Source organism: Chrysemys picta, chromosome 5, assembly GCF_011386835.1.
Source record: "Chrysemys picta bellii isolate R12L10 chromosome 5, ASM1138683v2, whole genome shotgun sequence".
Taxonomy (NCBI): domain Eukaryota; kingdom Metazoa; phylum Chordata; order Testudines; family Emydidae; genus Chrysemys; species Chrysemys picta.
The window spans coordinates 96,405,234-96,418,486 of record NC_088795.1 but is presented as its reverse complement, the minus strand read 5'-3'; the positions used below and the strand labels follow the sequence as shown (position 1 = coordinate 96,418,486).

General features: G+C 42.4%; 1 protein-coding gene across 5 annotated transcripts in view; it reads left to right on the top strand.

The window, feature by feature from the left end:
• The first annotated feature begins 1,362 nt into the window (after window positions 1-1,362).
• Window positions 1,363-13,253, top strand: part of GUF1 (GTP binding elongation factor GUF1) — a 47,010-nt gene continuing 35,119 nt past the window's right edge. For 2 of the 5 annotated variants that reach the window (XM_042841794.2, XM_005300621.5), the window contains exons 1-4: window positions 1,363-1,922; window positions 6,179-6,290; window positions 7,850-7,998; window positions 8,257-8,337. In XM_042841794.2, coding sequence (XP_042697728.1) covers window positions 1,773-1,922; window positions 6,179-6,290; window positions 7,850-7,998; window positions 8,257-8,337 — 492 coding nt within the window. In that variant the 5' untranslated portion in view covers window positions 1,363-1,772. Of the gene's footprint in view, window positions 1,923-6,178; window positions 6,291-7,849; window positions 7,999-8,256; window positions 8,338-10,006; window positions 10,029-13,253 lie in introns of those variants that run through there. The other 3 variants (XM_042841793.2, XM_065596906.1, XM_042841795.2) reach the window with 3 other exon arrangements.

The window sequence follows — 13,253 nt, the reverse complement described above, 5'->3', positions numbered from 1 at the left end:
TTGTGTCAAGCTGCATTTGGATGGAAATTGGGATTAAATTAAAAATGCACAAAAATTGCATTTTTAAATTGTTTTTCATTAGTTAAACAAAACCACCTTAAGTATGCTAAATACAAAGAAAACAAGTATATTTATCAAAACATGTTTTGCATTTAAAAATAACAGATTTATTAAAAAAGGAATAATGACCTCTAGTCAGGGAACTGGGTGGGATCCACAAATGGACTGAGGTGCCTAACTCTCATTTTTAGGTACCACTACGGTCCACAAAACTCCCACTCAGCTGCCACCTAACCCTGTAGGGGCCTATGATTTTGCCTCTGGACAGGTACGTGGTAGCCTCACTCTAGCAGACCATCTTAACATGCACACTACTGCCTCATGATAGTTATCTGGATGCCTATCTCCCTCTTAAGACCCAAACTGGTTCCCAAACTGGGAAAGATAGGTGTTTGGCTACCTAAATTGCATGTGGGGGCCCAATCCAATGGGAAGCTTTGCCTCCCTTTGAGGGACTTGCTGTGTCACCCAGATGGGAGGGGCAGTAGGGACTAGCGAACAGGGCTATGATGTGCACAGCTCCATGAGGAAGGGGTGCACAGACAGAGCAGTTATCACTCAGCTGTGGTCTACAATGCAGTTAGGTCAATGTAAGTTAGCTTATGTTGACCTATATCAGTGAACACAGTACAGCCTTGGTCCTGCCAAGGTAAGTGCCCTCCTTACACTGACATAACTCCACCTCCATGAGATGCAGCGTCCATGTAGACACTGTGTTACTTACACCGGCTGTCAGCTGTTATTCTTTCCTGTCCAATTCCATGGAGCCCTAAAATTGACAAGACAGTCCCTGCTCTCAGCCCAGCTACTGACGGGGCTTCCCATTTGGAAGTGGGCTGCTCCCGCATCTCTGCTCCTTGCCTGGCTGCTGCCCAGGCTCCCCCCTAGGAGTTGGGCCGCTCCCGAGAGCAGGGGGGTGCCAGGAGCCCAGCAGGGAATGGGGGGGCCCGAGCCAGGAGCCCCGGGAGCAGCCAGGCTCTGAGGGGGTGGGGGAGGAGCTGCTATGGACTTGCGAGCCCAGGCTCTCAGCCCCCCCCACTGTGCCGCTTAGGTCAGTGAAAACAACCCTGCTGAGGATACGCACCCCCTCCCCCCGGAGACGGCTGCCGCAGGCATGAGCTGTAAGTGGCCTTAACGTGGGCTGTGTGAAGGCCGCAGGGTAGAGGTGCCCCAGGGCCAGGGCCAGGAGAAAAAACTGTTGCTTGCGTCGCCAACCAGCCTTAAATCCGACTTCGCGCATGCGCAGTGCAACAGAGGCCGCAGTCCCTCCTGCCACCGTCCCGTCCTTGTGCTTCCGGGTCAGGCGCGCGCCGGGGTCGGCTTGGGACTGGAGCCTTGGCCCTGGGCAGCGACTGGCTCGTGCAGCTTGGCGGTGAGAGCCGCCCGGCTCCCGGTCCTGCGGGCGCAGCCCCCGGCGGAGCTCTGCGGATCGCGCCGCTGCCGTTGGGTTAGCAGGGAGCGGCCGGGCCGGCCGGGCCCCCGGAGCAGGGACGGGGGGTAACGCGCTAACAAGCCGGTGCGGCTGGCGCGGGAGCGGGCTCGCTCTCCTTGGCCCGCGTCCGCTGTCCGTGGGCGGGGCAGGTCCCGCTGAAGTTTCCCTGGATGGATCCCGAAGCTCCTCTGGTCCGGAGGCGACTCTGCGGAGCCCGCGGCTGAGCCCCGCGTGGCCGCTGCCTCAGTGCGGGCTGCGTGTGATTCCTGCCTTTGGGAGCATGTTGTCGCTTGTGACCAGGGCAGCGGGGGTCTGGGTCAGGCTGCGGCGCGCCTGTAGCACTGCTGCTTTGTTATGCTCTCAGCCGTGCATGGAAAAATGCCCTGCGGATCATGTTGTGTTCTCCAGACCCTATAGTTCCCAAAAGAAGGTGATGAACTTTTTTGTTTGAAATAGATACAATATTTGAAAACTAGTACTACTGTCGGGTAGGGGATGGAAATCCCTTTAACCCAAGTGGATGTCTCTTGGCCCTTTAACTTTTATTTCTACTCTTAGTAAGAAGGCTTAACTCACCCTGTTTGAGAGGATTAACCCCTGTATGCATTTAAACGGAGTGAGTTAGGCCTTCTTGTTAAGCAAGTATTACTTGTTCTCAAGTATTTCTATGTTGTGACCCCTTTTCCTATTTAGCAGTATGGGATAGGAAGGATGGTTGCGACTTGCTGACCTGTTCTTGACACACGCCTCCCCTAGCATGAGAAGACCAGTCATAAGATAGTTACAGGGACAGCAGATCTAGGTCACTTAATGGTACTCACTGATAATAGCAGGGATCTCTGTGCATATTCAGTGGCCAGCATCTGCTTTCTTTTCTCCTCCGTGACCCCTCGTTCTGTATAAGGCCTGGTCTACATCAAAACTTAGGTTGACCTAGTTATGTTGTCCAGGACTACAAAAATTTTAAGCCCTGTGAAATATAGTTAGGTCAGCCCCCACTGTGGACACAGTTAGTCAATGATCTAGCTGCTGCTTCTGAGAGAAGTACATTAGCTATATTGGCAGAAAAAAACAAACAACCTTTTACATGGACCTATGAAGAGTCTATAGCAGCACAGCTGCAGCATAGTAGCTGCAGTGTAGATACGGAATGTTTTAGTGAGGAGTTATTTGTGGTTCCTGGTTCAATTTCCAGTGTCCTTTTTTAAAAAAGTTTGTTTTTAGTAAGAGAACAAGCAGGAACATCAAAGAAATTTGAGTCTTTTCCATACATGGAAGCTGGGATGGTTCACACTCCTTCTCTTCTCCTCCAGCTCAGAAAAACAAAACAACCCCCACACAACTCAAGCTTTTACTTTAATGAGTAAGAGAATGGAGAGTCTTCATGGTTGGGCTGGCACTGCTATGTATAGCTGTGTTCTGTATTTTCACCCTTACCTGAAATTACGTCAGTTCTAGTAAAAGGTGGTTTATGCTACACTCTTAAAACTCTCAGCTCTCTCAACTGATCTTGCAGTACTTCCATAAACTGCCACAAGTACTCCTTGTTCTTTTTGCTGATACAGACTAACACGGCTACCACTCTGCATCCTGAATAATTGATTATCTTGACGAGGATAGGTAATTGTATTTGAAGAAATTTAAATAAACATAAATTGTACAAAATATGTAATTGTCACCCCACAGGAAAAGTATCAAGTTTTGTATTTTTCATAAAATTACAGTATGTCCAACATTTACAGCAAGCTTAATGACTGATCTAGCACCTTTTAAACATTAAGAAGGCTTACAAGAATGTAACAAACAAACCTAATTTGATTGGAATACAGAACAACAGTATTGAGCTGGCATGTTTGTAAGCATAATTATGGTCAGTTCACTGCTTCCAAAGATAATATATCCATATCAGTCATTTCCCAAAAATGTTGTTTTGGTGCTTGCCTATTTTCAATCAGTTGGATTTTAATATTGTTTGCTCTGGTTCGAAATAAAGTTTGAAACTCAACTATGTCTAATGGTCTGAGCTCAAATTGGGAGCCTAGGTACTTGAGTCCTAATTGTGGCTCTGCCACTCACTTGCTAGTTGGGCAGGTCAGTGTAACCTCATCTATGTTTCCCCATCTGTAAGATGGGAAGTCTTACTGAACTTGTGGGTATTTGAGGTGTGATTAGTCAATATTTGCATACGTTTAAAACAAAGCAGAGTGCTAGTATTACCATAGCTTAAAAGACTCCAAAATGTTTGGCAATAGACATGGAAGGGTAGCTTATCTATTTACTGTTCTGAGGTTTTTTTATGCACTTTTTCCCTTGTAAAGAAGAAACAAAAACAGGTCCCATTGTTTCTGCTGAACATAATGCGATAGCATATTCCAGCAGCAATATTGCTTTTTGCTTCTAATGGTACTCTAATTCAGTGCAGTTGGAGACTAAGCCGTCCCTAAACCAGGGATTGGCAACCTTTGGCCTCCGGCCCACCAGGGTAAGTCCCCTGGCGGGCCAGGCCAGTTTGTTTACCTGCCACGTCCGCATGTTCAGCCGATCGCGGCTCCCACTGGCCGCGGTTCACCGCACCAGGCCAATGGGGGCGGTGGGAAGCGGTGGCCAGCCCATCCCTTGGCCCGCGCCGCTTCCCGCCGCCCCCATTGGCCTGAAGCAGCGAACTGAGGCCAGTGGGAGCCGTGATTGGCCAAACCTGCGGACGCGGCAGGTAAACAAACCTGCCTGGCCCGCCAGGGGACATACCCTGGTGGGCCGCGGGCCAAAGGTTGCCGATCCCTGCCCTAAACAGTGCATTGTTTTGTTTTTTGGGGGGGAAATGAGTTACAGCATGCACAATATAGTGCCTGTTATATGGCCCACAAAATGCCATATATAGGAGACTTCGGGTCTGATCCTGCAGTCCTTATACAAGTAGCACCCAGGGAAGTCAGTGGAAGACTTTTTTGCCTAAAAATTTACATAATTCGGTCCTGAGACACAGTTGCACAATCTTTGTAGCTAAGGAAGGCTAAAAGTCAGCCACAGAGCAAGGTTTGCTTCAGAAATTTATAACATCCCACCAAAAAGGACTTGATTGATCACTTGATGTATTTACATTGCCTGCTGACATAGTCATATTCTGCAGAATTTAAACTTTTATTAAGGTTAAAATAAATTTCTTGTTGTCATAGTTATAAATGTATTTTCTAAATGTAAACATTTATACATTGTTGTTTTTCCTGAGTCTGCAGACAATTCGAAATAGTAGCTGTTAGGTGTTAACACCCCACAACTTCAATTAAACTTATTGGGATGTTAATACCAAAGACTGTCACTTTATAAAGCAGCATTATTTTATTTTGCATGTATTAGCAGATAGGATGGGGGTAAATTGCTGCAGGAAAAGAGATATAGATGGGAGAAAGAAGCAGAGGAGGTAGTGAACCAAAGGAGTATGAGGAAGGAAGAGACAGAAATAGGAGGGATCATGAAGCTGAGCATATTTTCTTGCTGAATGGGTCAATAAAATATTGAATAATTAACTAAAATCTTAATACGTAGAGGCAGAGTCTTCCCTGAGTCTTTGCACTCTACCTGCTGATATCAGTGGGCGTTTCACTTCGGATTGTTCATAGTATGCTGACCTCAATTTATACCCTGGTTCTCATTACAGCTAAAAATGGAATTCAGTCTGCTCCAGAATAAGTTTGACACTCCTTGATTAATATATACAAAGGGTCATAAGCAAGGACCATGTCCAGATTTATTTTATTTTGGTTTAGGTGACTTGGTCCTCTTCCATCTGTCCCCTCTTTCTAACTTTCTCCTTCCAGTGCCTGAACTGGCAAGTTGGTGACCAATCTGTCTTTGAAAAGTATTTGTGTGTCTTTTCTTTGCCCTCTAACCCTCCTTCCTCTTGGTAGTTTCGAATAGAATTGATACTTAGTAATTATTGGGGGAACTGTTCCCAAAAGACTAATTGTGTAGAGGAATTAATTTCTCAGGTTACAGGTCTGTCTTATCTTACGCGGGGGTTCCGTTCCGCGGTTAGCGCGTAAAGCGAAAACCGCATATAGCCAAAATTCCATTGAGTTCAATGGGGGGTGAAATCGCCCGCGCTACAGTTATAGTATTAAAATTGTTATTTCTCTTTTTTTGTTTTGTTTTTGCCGACAGCATAAAGTTGAAATCGTGCATGTTAAATGCACGTAATATGCGACAGACCTGTACACTTTTGTAGCTGGAAATTAAACTTGACAGAATGAATAGGTGAGCCATAGCCTAATCTCAGCTCCTAGTGTCTGAAACACTTGCACTAGTTCCCCTTTTCCCTAGCTTGTCCTCAGAATTATTTTAGAATGCTAAAACACTTGCAAAGCTGTTTCAAAATACTCTAATGAATGTTCTATCAGGGGACAAAGATGTAAATAGATTTAATGGTAGCTGTTCATGTACTAATTTCACAAATGTTTGTACAAGTTACGGAAACAGACTTCAGTGGCAATGCAAATCCTGTGGGGGAAACAGAGAGGAAGAGGAGATGGGGGGAGAAATAAGGATGAAACTATTTTTCAAGTTCCAAAAAAACCAAAGAAATGAGGAGTTACTAGTTTCATGTATACAAGTATCATTTTACATCCTGATTTGTGAAATTACACCCTAATCTCTTTGTGAATAGGAATCTCTACATTTTATGTTTTTCAGGAAAAACTGGATATGTCTATATTTCCTGTTGAAAATATTAGAAATTTCAGTATCATAGCTCATGTAGACCATGGCAAAAGCACTCTAGCAGACAGGCTATTGGAAATTACAGGTAAGCGTAAGATGTGTTTTTAGTTACCTTTACTTCTCATGTGGGCAGGCATTGTGCAGACTTCCTAGTACAGTTCTACCACAGCATCTCTAATATCCATGCTGTTCTAGTCCTGGGCTTCTCATGCACATACACCATCAGTTGTACAGCAATATAGATTTTGGTGTATTGCAAACAAATCTCAACTAGACAAACAAAACAAAAGAGGAGGGTGGGAAAAGAACCAGGGAGGGGATGTGTTGGGGAGTGGGATGAATCAATTATATTTAGAAATTTAGTGTTCTCTGTGCAACTCCTGACAAATGATAAGCAGGTCAGTACCTACAATATTTATTGTACTTATAGTCAGAGTTTGAAGGGCATAGAAAATTTTGGGCAGTCAGAAGGGGACTGTTGAAACCTGGAAACTTAAGACAATGGTTTTGGGGGGTAAAACTTAACACAGGTACTTCATGGTTATCCCTCCCATTTTGATGATGGGAGATAGAGCTGACTGACTTTGGAGCAAAAAAATCTTTTGTATGTTCTTGTGAAAATGGAGTGGTCAGGGGAATGTATGCGTTATACACTTTATAGCTTGGTGTACTGGGCTGGGATGTGGGAGGTCCAGGTTCATCTTTCTGCTCTGTCTGATTTAGAGCAGAGTTCTTCTCTCTATGTGCCCCAGGCTCAAAAACCTTCCTGGAAAAATTTTGTGGAAATGCTATATCTCTACAAAACGTTTAGGCATTAACAATACAGCACATTACACAGAAATTTCATTTAGATTAAAGTGTTTCAACCTGCTCTAGTTCACATCACTCTTACAAGCAAATAGTGGACCTTGTTTCATGACTATGGAGGTGTAGCTTGTAGTGAAATCAGTATGGTTATATTATATTCTGGGTGAGTCTATGCTGGGAATGCACCCCCATTTGTTGACCCGGCTCTGCAGTGTGCACATTAAGAATTCAGTGCAGATCCTGTGAAGTCTCTGTTGTTATGCAGATCTGCTGACTGTTTCACGCCCCAGGTAGAAAGAGTGCAAGTGGCAGAGATGCTGCTTCATTTGTGAGGTTGGATTTCTAGTAGACATGGAGGAACTGTGCTGCTATTGAGTGACCCAAGGGGGAAGGATTCCTTCAACCCCAACCCCAACGGAACTCCCAGGCTATGGTCTGGAGTATGATTTATAAGTCTTAAGCCTCCCTCAGGGTGTCTGTAGATTTAGAAAGAATCATTTCATGTTACAAGAAGTTATTTTTGTAATCACAAGATCGTGAAACAATTTTATTTTAATTGAAAGCTCAGATTCTTCATAAACTGATAGATCAGCCCCACTCATGAAGGAAAGTGTCCTGTGTGCCTTTGGAAAGTGGATTTGTCAAGCTTTGCTCTTATGTAAAACGTCACCATTTAGATCTATATTTAAATTTGGGGGGAAGGAATCCTTTCCCCTTGGATCACTCAATAGTTTGCAGTGGTCTTTATTAGAAACTAAATAGAAGCTACCATACTCCTTTCGGACAGTGCAAAATTATACTTGTGTAAAATTCAATTTTTAAAACATGTGTTTTTAGGAACAATTGCTAAAACTGACCAAAATAAACAAGTGCTGGATAAACTGCAAGTGGAACGGGAAAGAGGGATCACAGTTAAGGCACAGACTGCATCTCTCTTTTACAGTTATGAAGGAATGAACTACCTCTTAAATCTCATTGACACACCAGTAAGTTAAGTATAAATATTGCTAAAAATCACAGGAACCTAAATGTCCTTACTTTTAAATACTCTTACTCTTTTGAAATGTTAGGTTTGCCCATTAGTCTGTGGTATTACATTTGTAAATTAATCCTGAATATTTTTCCTCCACAGAGGCTGGAGCTGATGTGTTAATATCATACAGATGAAATCAACCAGAGACTTACTGCAAATGACTCTAGTTAAAGTTGTTCTTGGAGTTCTAAATATCAATTTTTCTTCACAGGGTCATGTAGATTTTAGCTATGAAGTATCACGGTCACTGTCTGCCTGTCAAGGTGTCATTCTTGTAGTGGATGCAAATGAGGTAGAGTTCCAAATTCTCCTGTTCTACATAGTAAAAAGTATTACCTTATGAGGTTTCCTAAGTCGCTTAAACTTCCACTTTTGTTACCCTTTTACCCTTTGGAAAAAGTGCTATTGCCACCCCAGACAAAGAATGAGAAAGCGACTTAGGAAGTACCAATTAGATATGTGCCTGTGGATACGCTCGTCCTATGAAATGAACATGTAATAAGCTTAACCAGTAATATTGCAAGATTAGTGCCCTGCTTCCTACAAAGTGCTGAACTCATCCTCTGGGCTGAGTAGTGCCTTCAACTCCAGTAAAGTCTGTGGAGTTGAAGGCACTCAGCTTCTTCCAGGAAGTGCTCAGCAGCTCACAGGATAAAGCCCCCGAGCCAAGTTGATTCTGGAATTCTAATGCAGTAACAATTGAAATCAGACCAGTGTAAGAAGAGTCTACTCATTTTGTTTAGTTTTGTGATACAGTCAGCAGCACTTCAAACTGTTAGAGATTTTGAATTTAAAATTTTGCTTTGGGGAGACATTCCTAACTCTAGCTATACTATAGTATTGCTAAAAACATAACTTTGATGACATTTGTGCTTGTGCCTCTTTAGAGGGCCAGAATAGATATCTAGTAAACAGTTATTTACAGGAAAATTCATCTTGTTAAAGCAACAGGATATCAGAGAACATTAGATCTTGCTATATTTCTGAAAGCGCACCTAAGTCAGTAGTTGTAGGCAGGTAAATAGTGTTAAACTGTTTTTAATTAAACTTTAATTTCAAATAGGATGTGCAGTTGAAATCTGAAGTGCTTCCCAATAATGGAGCTATAGAACATTGAAATGAGATTGATTTGTACAACTATCTGTCACACTTTATATTAAGGTTTCATTTATAAATAGTTTATAAAAGGGTTAATAAATGATTATTAGCTGTTAGAACCATGTTTCAAACACTAATATCATCTGCAAACTTTAAGTGTATTCTCTATGCCATGATCCAAATCATTTATGAATATATTGAGTACATATTGATAGAAAATATCATAATTCACTGCCTTATTATCTATCCTTTTTTTAATGGTTCCTACCATTCGGTTAGCTTTTTTGACTGCAACTGCACGTTGAGCGGATGTTTTCAGAGAACTATCCATGATGATTCCAAGATCTTTCTTGAGTGGTTACAGATAATTTAGACTGCATCACTTTGTACGTATAATTGGGATTATTTTTTCCCCATGCGCATTAATTTATACTTACCACTGAATTTCATCTGCCATTTTGTTGCCCAGTCACCTAGCTTAGTGAGATCTCTTCTTAAGTCTTTGCAGTCAGATTTGATCTTAACTATTTTGAGTAATTTTGTATTGTTTGATAACTTTGCCACCTCACCGTTCACCCCGTTTTCCAGATCATTTTTCAATATGTTGACCAACACAGGTCCCAGTACAGATCCTTGGAGGACCCTGTTACTTACCTCCCTTCATTGTGAAAGCTGACCATTTATTCCTATTCTTTGTTTCCTATCTTTTAGGCAGTTGCTGATCCATGAAAGGACCTTCCTCCTTATCCCATAACTGCTTACTTTCCTTAAGAGCCTTTGGTGAGGGACCTTGTCAAAAGCTTTCTGAAAGTCCAAGTAGGCTATATCTGCTGGATCACTTTTAGCCACGTTTGTTGATCCCCCTCAAAGAATTATACTAGATTGGTGAGGCATGATTTCCCTTTATAAAAGCCATGTAGACCCTTTCCCAACATACACCTCTCCCTCGATATAACGCTGTCCTCGGGAGCCAAAAAAAAAATCTTACCGCATTATAGGTGAAACCGCATTATATTGAACTTGCTTTGATCCACCGAAGTACGCAGCCCCGCCCCCCCTGGAGCACTGCTTTACTGCGTTATATCCGAATTCGTGTTATATCGGGTCGCGTTATATCGAGGTAGCGGTGTATGTTCATCTAAGTGTCTGATAATTCTGTTTTTTTACTATAGTTGCAACCAATTTGCCTGATGCTGAAGTTAAGCTTACCAGCCTGTAATTGCCAGGATCCCCTCTGGAGCTTTTTAAAAAAAATCAGTGTGACTTAGCTACTGGGTCGCTCACCACACTGGCGCCTCCTACTGGGCATCTCCAGAATAAGCTCAGTCCCAGTTGGTGCACCCTCAGGTGGTGGTGGTGGCTTTCCCATCCTCGCCTCCGCACCCGTTACAGCTCCTTTCTCTCGTCATCTGCTTCATGGCACAGCCCTCCAGCCATGTCAATGTCTGGTTCCCCCCGGGGGGACTCCTCCAACAAGAGCCCAGCCACTTCTCACAACAGCTTGGCAGTCCACAGCCGAGCTGCTCCTTCCCTGCTAGCACTTGCCCATCCCCCAGTACTGTAGCCCTCTAGGATGCCATTCTTCTCCCTAGGGCTCCCTGTAGTAGACTAACTCACTCTGATCTGCAGCTTCCTTTTATATTGGCCGGCTGGGCCCTGACTGGATGGTCCAGCCACCACCTTAATTGTCTTCAGCCACCGCCCTAATTGTCTGTTTTGCCTGCAGCCACTCCTTTGGCTGGCAGCTGCTCAGTCTGGGTATCTGGCTGATCACAGGAGCTGATTTAAGCGATAGACTATGTAACACAGTTAGTAGTTCTGCAATATCCTATTAGCGTTCCTTCAGAGCTCTTAGGTGAATATCATCTGGTGCTGATGACTTATTATTGTTTAAGTTATCAATTTGTTCCCACACCTCCTGTATTGACATCTCAATCTGTGACTGTTCTTCAGATTTGTCAATGACATCAAATGGCTTGGCTGTGGGGATCTCCCCCACATCCTCTCAGTGAAGACCGATGCAAAGAAATCATTTAGCTTCTTTGCAATGGCCTTGTCTTCCTTGAGTGCTCCTTTAGCACCTCCATCATCTGGTGACCCCACTGATTTTTTTGGGCAGGCTTCCTGCTTCTGGTGTACTTAAAAAAAATTCTGCTCTTCATTTTTCTGTCCTGAGCCAGTTGCCTCTTCAAATTCTTTCTTGGCCTGTTACCTTATACTTTTACGCGTGACTTGCCTGAGTTTATGCGCCTTTCTATTTTCCTGAGTAAAATTTGATTTCCAATTTTGAAATAATGCCTTTTTGTCTCAGACTACCTCTTTTACTTTGCTGTTCAACCATGGTGGCCTTTTTTTGGTTATCTTATTGTTTTTTGTTTGGGGTATACATGTAGTTTGTGCCTCTCTTACAGTGTTTTTAAATAGTCTCTGTGCAGTTTGCTGGCATTTCACGCTTATGACTTTTCTTTTTAATTTCTGTCTATGTAGCTTCCTCATTTTTGTGTAATCCCCCTTTTTGAAGTTAAATGCTACTGTGGTGAGGGTTTTTCATCCCCTTCCTCCCCTCAAGGATGTTTAAATTTAATTACATTATAGATGCTATTACTGAGCGGTTCAGCTATATTCACCTTTTGGAGCAGATTCTCTGCTCCATTTAGGATTAAATCAAGAATTGCTCCTCCTGTTGTGGGTTGCAGGACAAGCTGCTCCAGGAAGCAGTCATTTATGGTGTCAGCATCCCTTTCTTAGGTGACATGTACAAAGTCGAGATGAAGATAGTTGAAATCCGTTACTGTGGGGTTTTCTGTTTTTGTAGCCCCTCTAATCTCCCTGAGCATTTTACAGTCAGTCATCATCCTGGTCAGGTGGTAGGTAATATATTCCTATTGCTATACTGTTAGTGATCAAGCATGGAATTTCTATCCTTAGAGTTTGAGTCATTTAAGATTTTTAGTTTGACTCTGAGCTTTCTTTCACATACAGTGCCACTCCTCCCCCACTCTGTCATTTGTGTGTATTTGGTTTCTTGGGATTACCGTGTACCACTGATTATCTTCATTCCACCAAGTGTCTGGGATTCCTATTACATCAATATTTTCATTTAATGCTAGGCACTCCAATTCACGCATCTTAGTACTTAGACTTCTAGCGTTTGTATATAGGCACTTGTACATTTTGTCAATATTCAATTGCTTGCCTTCATGTGTGATGTTTAAATGGAACTGTTTCATTTGACTGTTCCACACTAGCTCCTATCTGTACTTTATTAACATCTTTCCTATCCTCTTTACTTGGATATAGAGTTCCCCCTTTAATAAATTCATTCTTAGAGGATGTCTTTGCCCAAATAGTGTGTACCTCCGCACCTGTTGGCTTTCCCCCTGCCCTTACTTTAAAAAATCTTCTACAATCTTTTAATTTTACATGCCAGCAGTTTTGTTCCTCTTTGGTTTAGGTGGAGTCCATCGTTTCTGCATAGGCTCCTCTTTTCACAAAAGGTTCCCCAGTTACTAATAAACCTAAAACTCTCCTCCCTATACTATCATCTCATCCATTTGTTGAAACCTTGCAGTTCTGGATCTGTGTATGTGTAACTGGAAGCATTTTGGAGAATTGTACCATGGAGGTCCTGGACTTAATCTCTTACCTAGCAGTCTAAATTAAATTTAACAGTGCCCAAAAGCAAAATTTTTTGTTGCAGGTTGGATTGGATGTTTTGTTTGACCTGAAATTTTTTCCAAATTTTCGGAAATTCTAAAAAAAATTCAGTTTTGGTTGACCAGAAATGACTTTTTTTACAGAACTGCCAACCAACTAACAAATCAGTTATTTGTACAGCTCTAATTATAAATACATCAGTAGAAGGTGTTATAGGTGATTATTAGCAACCTATTGCCCTACTGGATTCTATAACAATTGCTTTATTCAAATATCTATTACTTTTTAACCTTTTTTAAACAGAACCTTAATATTAAGTGTCATCCAATTATCTTTTGAACAGGACTAGGTTCATACAGTATTGTAGAAGGGAATTATTTTTCAGCTTTAATACATTTACTATTACATTATTTCCATGTTTTTTATATTACCATTATCTAAAAGTGTATTATT